Source organism: Diceros bicornis, chromosome 5, assembly GCF_020826845.1.
Source record: "Diceros bicornis minor isolate mBicDic1 chromosome 5, mDicBic1.mat.cur, whole genome shotgun sequence".
Classification (NCBI taxonomy): domain Eukaryota; kingdom Metazoa; phylum Chordata; class Mammalia; order Perissodactyla; family Rhinocerotidae; genus Diceros; species Diceros bicornis.
In genome coordinates, this window is record NC_080744.1 from 24,837,601 (window position 1) to 24,846,624 (window position 9,024).

At 54.8% G+C, this 9,024-nt stretch overlaps 1 protein-coding gene across 2 annotated transcripts; it reads right to left on the bottom strand.

Annotated features, from left to right (window-relative positions):
- Positions 1-427: 427 nt before the first annotated feature.
- Positions 428-8,102, bottom strand: REM2 (RRAD and GEM like GTPase 2). 2 transcript variants are annotated; one of them, XM_058540981.1, is made up of 5 exons: positions 4,708-8,102; positions 3,143-3,481; positions 2,852-2,925; positions 1,915-2,122; positions 428-1,543 (listed from the first exon to the last, which is right to left on the bottom strand). In XM_058540981.1, exons 1-5 carry the CDS (start codon positions 4,808-4,810, stop codon positions 1,248-1,250), a joined length of 1,020 nt encoding a protein of 339 aa, XP_058396964.1. In that variant the 5' UTR covers positions 4,811-8,102; the 3' UTR covers positions 428-1,247. The 2 variants fall into 2 exon arrangements, with proteins under 2 accessions (XP_058396964.1, XP_058396963.1); XM_058540980.1 differs by having other exon boundaries at positions 3,143-3,484; positions 4,708-8,100.
- Positions 8,103-9,024: the final 922 nt, after the last annotated feature.

Genomic DNA, 9,024 nt, shown 5'->3' on the forward strand with positions numbered 1-9,024 from the left:
GCCCCAGCTGACGGGCCTCCCTGGTGGATGTGGGCCTCACCTTGAACCAGCCTAGGTCACAGCTGAGTGCAGCTCTGGGCACTAAATGTAGCCTCCAGCCTGCTCCTTGCAAGATAAGGTGAGGTAAGGAGATGGGGCCTAGAGTGTGGATACTTGATCCCACTGTGTCACTAAGTTACTAAATTACTTCTAGCAGGTCCCCGCTCCTCTCCAGGCCTGTTTTCTCATTGGCAAGGGGACCCAATTATCTCTATGGGCCTGTGGCCCCTTGTCATGGACCACACCAGGACTAAGTCAGTTCTGGAGCCTCTCTAGAGATTTAGGTTCCTTGTTCCTCTGGGCCTGAGTTTTCTTGTCTGCAACAGTTCCCATCTACATCCATCTTTTCCGTGGGGGCTTTGAGAACAGAGAGTCAAAGTGAGCAAGCGCAGTAGAAAAATTCTTTATTGAAAAGGGAAGGACAGCCCCCTTGCTGGTGCTTCCTGGGCCCTGGCCGAAAGAGGTTTGCCACCGGCTCAGCTCTTCGCGCTGTCATCTGAAGGCAAACGTCTGTCCACACCTTACCTTTAATAACCTTAAAGGGGAAGTGCCGTGGTGTAATTGTAAACCACAGACTTAATTCTGGAAAATGGCGCTTCGAGGTCCTTGCCTTTAAGAACTGCTTAAAGGCAAAGTGGACAAGTGCAGCAGATAAGAGCTCGAACGTTTTATGAAAAGTCTCCAAGAAGCGTCTCCGTGTCTTTACCTTTAAGACTCTCTTAAAGGTGAGGCATGTGCGCGCAGAGTACAAAGGTGGAAAACTGTAAAGGAGTCTACAAAGCACTTTGCCAGTTCTCGCTGTTAGGATCTTTTTACAGGAGAGGTGGTCAAGCGCGAATTAATAAAAAACAAAATACCTTGCAGAACTATTTTCCTTCCTGCCAGCCGAAACCCGCCCCGCCCACCGGCCGCAGCGAGCCCCCACCGCAGGGCTGCGTCGTGGCCTTCCAGGCGCTCTGCGGAAAGGAGGTATCCACAGGACTCCCGAGGGCGGGGCGGGGCCGAGGGGGGAAGACCCCCCCCCCCCGGCCCCTTCCCCGCAGGGGTCTGGGCCCGCCCCCCGCGGCCACACCAGGGCGTCCTGGGAGTTTTTGGTTTCCTAGACGGTCTTCACAAAGGAAGCCGGACCGGGGCGGAGCGGGGAGGGGCAAGGGGGCGAGCGGAGGGCGCGGTGACCATGGCGACCGCGTGACCATGGCGACCGCGGCTCAAAGCACGGTAAGGTCGTGACACGACCTGGAGCGCTGTTTGAAGAACTTGGCGTTGCGCGGCACCAGGTTGGCAAGGAAGCGCTTGGCCTTCTTGGTGAGGCTCTCGCGGCGCGCGGGCGGCGCGGGGCCCTCGGGGCTGCCCCACTCGGGCCGCTGGCCCCCGGCACGGCTCCGGCCCTGCCGCAGCCGGATCTGGCGAACCGCGCCCTCGAAGAGCTCCCGCGTGTTGTGGTGCAGAGCGGCCGACGTCTCGATGTGCTTGCAGCTCAGTGTCCCTGCCAGGTGGCGGCCCTCTGCAGGAAGGGGCCAGTTCAGACGCCCGCTGGGCTGCACTGAGCCCGGGGCGGGGCGAGAGTGGGTCTGGGGAGGTCCTGGGTGTGCAGTGAAAAGGGATGGGGCAAGAGAGAGAACAAGGCTGGGATCAAGTGCAGGGCGGTGGTGGTGCGGAGGGGAGGGAGAAGGGGCCTTGGAGAAGAGGTGAGGGCGAGTGAAGAGAAGGGATTCTCAGGGCCCCAGGTGTGGGCATTGAGAGTCTACCCTTAGCCTGGGGCTAAATGCAGTTGAGTTTGTGCACCCGTGAGGGCCTTATGGAGAAAAGGTGATCTGGAAGGGAGAGGGTCCTCCGAGATTGCAAGCATGGATGAGGTTCAGGAAGGATACCCACCCTCCAGTGAGACCTCCCGGGATCGGGCCAGGTCGCTCTTGTTTCCAACAAGGATGACAGGCAGGTCGTGGTGGGGTCTCCCAGCTCGGAGCCGAAGTAGGGTCTCTGGGACTTTGGAGAAGCTTCGTCGGTCGGTGACTGAGAAGACGATGAGAAAGGCATCCCCGGTCTGAAGGCAGTGGTCCTGCAGCCACCCCCCTGTGTCTCCCTGCAGATGGGCAGATAGTAGTGGAATGTCAGGGCTCAGGGCATGGGAGAACCTGTCCAGCACCTACATCTCAAGGATGAGGAATCAGGATGTGGGAGAGAAGCCACCTGCTTGGGACAGCAGAGCTAGTTAATGGCATAATCTCCATACCCAGAGTGTGTTTGTGGAGGGAGAAGTTTGTAATGTGAGCCCCACATGGCAGAATTGAATTGGGGACAAAGGATCCTAGACTAGGGTAGCCCATTGTACTTTCTTATGCTTAGGCTCTTAATTAAAAAATGAATGCTATTCAAATGTAGGTTAATCTGGCCTCTTTTCTACATAGTAACCATTTATGTCCAAATATTCCCAAATCCTCACTTTGTCTTTCCTTCCCTGATATTCCAGAGCCCTGAGCTCTTGTCCTGTCAGATCAGACTCTTCTAGGCTGGAAAATGTATGGATGAGGTCAATTTCGGGGTGTTCAGCCTGGCTTGCAGCTGCGAGGTTTGTCAAACTCAGGTCCTAACTTTCCTCAGGGTCAGAAGATCCTGGAAAGACAGCAGCTCTCCGTGCCATGATATGCACACTGGTGTGGGCCTTTGCTCTCTGAGATGATACATACGAAAAGTCAGGTTCCAGCATATGCTGAAACCAGGGCCTGCAGTCCCACCAGCCTTCAGCCAGACTTTGCCCCTCCCCAGCTCTCCCGGGTTTCATCACCTCTTGCAGCCACATCTTAGTTCTCACCTGTTCCCAGATGTCATAAACAACTAGAGTCACTTCCTCCTTATCCACCATGATGCGTCTCTCGTAGCTGTCCTCTGTTGGGAAATAAAGACAGGGAATAGAGCCCATTGAGAGGCTCCCCAACACTTGTGAGACCTAGTGAGCAGGGATGCCTCAGATCCCAGCACCAGGGACTGCCCTCCAGGAAGGTTGCCACAGAAAGCACTGGAGCAGCTCCTCTTAGATTCCGGCTTCCATCCCTGAGTAGGGCTCTAGAGGCACTCTCAACCCTTGCAGGGCTCCCCCAAATACCTGGGTTCTCCGGCTCATGAGCACTGTCTCCCTGGAGACCACCAAAAGTGCCTGCTAGGGTGCTCTTGCCCACGCCGCTCTCCCCCACCAGCATGACCTTGAAGATGCCATCGTTTTGGCTGGGCACTGTCTCCCCTGAGCCCAAGGAGTCAGAGGAACCAGAGGATGAGGCTTGAGGTGGCCAGTCAAGTTCATCCACAGCCTGGGCCCGCCGCAGCTGGTGCTTGTAGGGGACAGGCATGCTGCCTCTTCGTCTGGGGGCCCCTGGGGCACGGGGTGGCCCGCCTCTGTCCAACCCTGCCAACCGTTTCTCTGGCTTCTTCAGCAGTGTGGCATCTGCTTCTGGGGGGGCAAAGAGAAGGCAGCTATGAGTGGGGTATGCCTAGCTGTCTGCAGAGGGCTCAATCCTGGCTGCTCCAGCTGCAGAGGCCCAGTCGATGACCATGACCCAGAAGGAGCTGAGAATCTCTGGTCTGACCTCCTACACTGAACGCCCCCAGAAGCCTGAACTGGTGGGGATCCAAGGAGCTGACCCAATGTGGTTCCAGCCACAACCTGTTCAAAACAAGCCCCATGCCGGGGAGGCATCCGTGCGCAGGCTCACACACCCACTCACACTTCACGCTGCACGCAGGCACACCCCCAGCCCTAGGCCTCTGGCCCCAGGACTGCCCCTCCTTCTACCAAGAGGCCCTGCCCCCTACTGCTTCTTAACACTGGTAGTCCCCACACTGGGGAGGGGCACAGGGGATAAGCTGAAGCTGCTGCCCAGGTTCTGGGGGGTGGGTACTGGTAGGTCAAAAACTTTGTGGGGAGCTGGTTCCCAGGAAAGGACCTTTGCTCTTTGAGATGTGTGTGTTGAGTCTCCATGGGTGTGTGAGAGGAGCTGCCTCTTCCTGTGGCCCCATAGGTGAGCATCCCCCAGTGCATGGCTGTGTGTGAGAATCCTTCTGCATCTCTGGCTGTCCCTGGGAGTCTGATAGAATACTGTGTTCATGGTGAGGTCGAGGGAGGGAGGGAGAGAGAGAAAGAGAGACAGTGAGAGAGTGGGAGCATGAGCGAGAGGGAGAGTGACAATGCAAGGGTCAGGGGAACTGGAGGAGGAATGACAGACACAACAAAGGGGGATGGAAAAAGGCTGGAAATAGCCCAGGATCAATACTTGGCCAGCAGCCAGGGCCTCCAGGAGACAGAGAAACCCTTACAACAGGTCCCCAGGGTAGCCCCCTGCCCGTGATTCCCGGGCTGGTGGGCTGCCGCTTCCCTTTCCCCCTTCCTTCCTACCTGTCCCATCCTCTTGGGAATGAGGCTGACCTAGGGGCTAAGCACCAGTTTCCCCAGCGAAGCCCTGGGAGTGATGGGGGAGGGAGCGTTTAGGCAGGACCCCCTTGCCCCAGCCCAGCCCCAGTCCTAGTGTCCGCAGGCAGCTTCCCCACTTCCTGAATTGCTCTTTGCCTTTTGCTGTTGAGGTTCAAGCTCCTCCAACCCCTAGTTCTGACCTTCCCCCAAAGCTTCAGCTCCCACTCCCATGGTTTCAGCTGGAACCTGCCCAGCTCTGCCCTCACCTGGTGTGGGCGTCCCTGGGGGGGAGGCCTGGTGGCTGCCGGAGGGGCAGAGTGCTGTGGTTTCTGTGTCCGTGTCCATTTCGGTGTAGAAGTCCGTGTGCATCGGTGTGCGTGTGCGTGTGCAGCCTGGCGGCTCGCAGCACCCGCTCCCTCACTCAGCAGCACTGTCAGCTTTTCCATTTAAATACCACCCCCCCATGCCCTCCCCCAAGACACCTGGGGAAACCGTCCCGCCCCCTGATGAGGTCACACATGCTAATGAGCAGTGATGTCAGCGGGATTCCCTCCTTTCTGCCCCCCCCTCCTTTGTGTCGTTTCCCTCTGGGAGCACACACACTGCGGAGTCGGGTTAACACGTGAACAAAGTCAGAGGGGCAGAAGAGACAGGGGTTCAGAGAAGTGGGGCGAGGGGTCAGTGGGTAAGGGAGCTGAGGATGGCAGGAGGCAAGGACCCAGGGATGGGAAGTCTTTCTCTGGGGGCCAGGACCATGTGTCCTTCGGCTCTGTATTCCAGCTCTCTCGCTCAATGTCCAGCCCAGAGTGGGTGCTCAGTGGCTAAATGGAGGGCCTAGAGGCAGGCACCAAAAGAGATGCAAGGACAGAGGACAGCCACCCTGCCAGCAAGCTTCCCTGCCACCCTCTCCTTCCCCATACCACCACTTCTGGGCTAAGACCCCCAAAAGTACCCATTTCCCAGCCTGGCCCCTAGGCAGATGGGGGCTTTGAGGAAGAGATGGCTGCTTTGTTTGGGCAGCTTCATTTTGTCATTAGGTTCAGGTGGGAGCAAACCATTGTGGAGACTTCCTCCCCTCCCTTGCTCCCTGCCAGGCCCACCAACCTAGTGTTCATCAGGGCAGGAAAAAAGGGAGAACAGAGCTAGCTGTCTAGAAGTTCCCAATCCCAACTGATGGGTGGGGAGTGCTGGCCTCCCCTCCCAGTGTTCTCTGGGGCAGCCGCCATGCCTTGTGGGCTACCCAAGGTGACACACACAAAGTCTACGTCTTTGTGGGAAGCCAGGATGGCGTGTCTCCTTTACTGTTCCTTTTCTGCCCAGTTCCCTTTCTCTTTAGGCTCCCACTTTTTCCTTTGTGACACACCCACAAGCACCCAAACACATATTCCGATTTTCTGGCTCCTCCTCACCCCATTTTTGCCAGGGGTGTGCTAAGCATCTTCCTGCATTATCTCCTTTCATCCTCATGATCCTAAGGCTCAGAGTGGTAGGTGGGTGGCCTGTTCCCAAATCAATCATGCAGTTGGAAAGCGGACACCAGGATTCCCACCCAGATCTTTCCAGTGCCAAAGACTGTTTTTCATTTCCATGCCATGCTGCCTTCCTTGTCTTAAATATTCCAACTGTCTCCTATTGTTGGGAACAATCTATATTGCAATCTTCAGTGGACTTTTTCAATCGAAGAGGCAAACAGTAAACTTGGGACTGACGTGCAGTGATACTTCACTTATCTGGAGGTCAACTACAGGACAACATTGTGGGGTCTAGAGGGAGCAGCTACAATATGCATGCACTTTACTCATTGGCTGGACTCTCCAGGCCTCAATCGTGGCCTACTTGTCCTTTATTCACATATTAATGTCCATGTGTGTTCCTGTACTCATGGATTAGAAGCACATTTAGAGCAGCAAGGGACTCCTGATAGCCTGGGAGCAAGAGTAGCAACACCAGAAAACACCTTTAAAGCAGTCATAAGCATTTTAAAAGTGGTCTAAGGTCATTTGACGTTAAGGCAAACAGCTTCCCTGACACTGTTACAGCTTCCGAAAACATTGCTGCAGAGATGCCACTGGTTTCCATGAATGATCCTCAGCTATCCAGAAAAATTTATATTACAGATGTGCTGAAGATGAGTGTAATGTTTTACAAGGATTTCCTTCCAAAATGAGTTTTTTAAAAAGTTTTAAATTGTAACGGGGTGAGCTTTATGTATCTGGAAAACTTAGGTGGTTGGATTCCTTTCTACGATACCAGGTAAGAGTGAGTCAGGGGCTTCAGACCCCAGCAAAGATTCTTGTTTTTTTTTTTTTGTGAGGAAGATCAGCCCTGAGCTAACATCCATGCTAATCCTCCTCTTTTTGCTGAGGAAGACCAGCTCTGAGCTAACATCTATTGCCAATCCTCCTCCTTTTTTTTTTCCCCCAAAGCCCCAGTAGATAGTTGTATGTCATAGTTGCACATCCTTCTAGTTGCTGTATGTGGGACGCGGCCTCAGCATGGCCGGAGAAGCAGTGCGTTGGTGCGCGCCCGGGATCCGAACCCGGGCTGCGAGTAGTGGAGCGTGCGCACTTAACGGCTAAGCCATGGGGCCGGCCCCCAGCAAGGATTCTTGACCATGACTTCTGCCTGCCCTCAGTGCAGCCTTAGGCCACAGGAACAGGCTGAGTTTCACCTTAAACCACCACCTCTCTCATCCCCTTCATAAGAGGCTGTGCACTTGCCCATGTCCAGGCTTCTTCAGGAATAGGAGCTCCTGTGGAATATTGGGACAAGGATGAGATGTGGAACAGAAGCAATCCAGGTTTAAATCTCTCTCTCAGTAGAGACTAGGCTAGTCTCATAATTCCTCTGCAGCTGCCCGTGAACCTGTGAGCTGGGGTTATGTTGCCCATGGCACAGTCTTGTTATGAGGGTTAACACATGATAAAGAATCTGACACTTAGCAGGTTGCCCAACTATTTGGTGCTCTGACAGCTTCAGGCTATGTGGCTGGGGGTCCCTCTCCCCTCCCACTGGGTCCTGGAGCTTGGTTCAGGCCCAGATTCTGCTCCTTAAGGACTGAATTCTGGTATCTACTGTTATCTCAGATTCCTAGCCTGACCCCATCTCATGCTGAGACCACCACCCTCCTCCCCACTAAGAGCCTTGAAGAGAGTCCCACACCCCTGAGACTGGGCACTTTGGATAGTGGTGTCTATCCTGATAGGATCTGAAGTTGCCTCATTTCTTTTTCCTTGGGCCATGGTGAAAATAAACTTGGGTGACTGCTCCCCAATGCCCTACCCTCTCCTGGATAGGACTCTCTGTCTTGGTTTCCCCATACTGCCTACACAAGGCCAATCCCCTCCCCCCGCCAACCTGGGGCTTCTCTGTGGCTGACAAAGTAGCGTTACTGCTTGCACCTCCTAGAGCACACACCCAGCACCCAGAGAAACTTCTTTCAGGCCCGTGAATCTATATGCACAGGCCTTCCTAGTGAACTGTACCCTCAAGTGCTCCCTCTAGCATTCGGAAGCATTCCACCATGAGGAGCATTCATTTACCTTAAATCTTTGTCCACTTCCAAATTACAAACATCCCTAGGAGGGGCCGGCCCCGTGGCTTAGCGGTTAAGTGCGTGCGCTCCGCTACTGGCGGCCCAGGTTCGGATCCCGGGTGCGCACTGACGCACCGCTTGTCCGGCCATGCTGAGGCGGCGTCTCACATACAGCAACTAGAAGGATGTGCAACTATGACATACACCTATCTACTGGGGCTTTGGGGAGAAAAAGGAGGAGGACTGGCAATAGATGTTAGCTCAGGGTTGGTCTTCCTCAGCAAAAAGAGGAGGATTGGCATGGATGTTAGCTCAGGGCTGATCTTCCTCACCAAAAAAAAAAAAAAAAAAACAAAACATAAAACAAATATCCCTAGGAGATAAAAGGTCTGGAGCAGGACAAGGAATGAGGATATCAGGCTGGAGGTTTTTGAGGTGGCTACGGGGGAAGAGAGGGCAGAGACTGGCGATGGTGAGGCATGGAGGGAGATCAATGTTCCCTGCTTCACTGTTTTCACTGGCCTGACACTGGTGGGACCCAGGGATTGTCTGCATTTGGAGGGAAGGCCCAAAGGGAGAACAGTGAGCGAGGAGGAGAATCTCTGGAGAAGGTCTGGAGTGAAAGCAGCTTGGGTCTCTCCCGAGCCCAGATGCCAGGGTCCCAGGACTGCACCATATCCCCTCTGCCACTTCCCTAGGCTCTTGCTCACTGGGAGAGGAAACATCATGCAGTTAGTGCTGGTGTGGGGATGTGGACAGGGCCCTTTCACCAGGCTGGTGAAGATAGGCCAGGCCAGGCCAGAAGGGTAAGGGCCAGGCTGAGGGGGAGCCCGTTTCCCTGGGGACTGGTTCTTTTAGGGACCGCCTCAGCTCTACTCCTGGGGCATCACACCTACCCCCCTAGGCTCCTTCTGTATCCTTTGTCCAGATTTTCATTTCAAACACTGGGACAGCTTCTGTCACCTTGCTTACCAGAGGCTGGGTTCCAACATTTCTCACAGATCATTCCTTCCATCACCCTCTCCAGCTCTTTGACTCTGGCCACTGC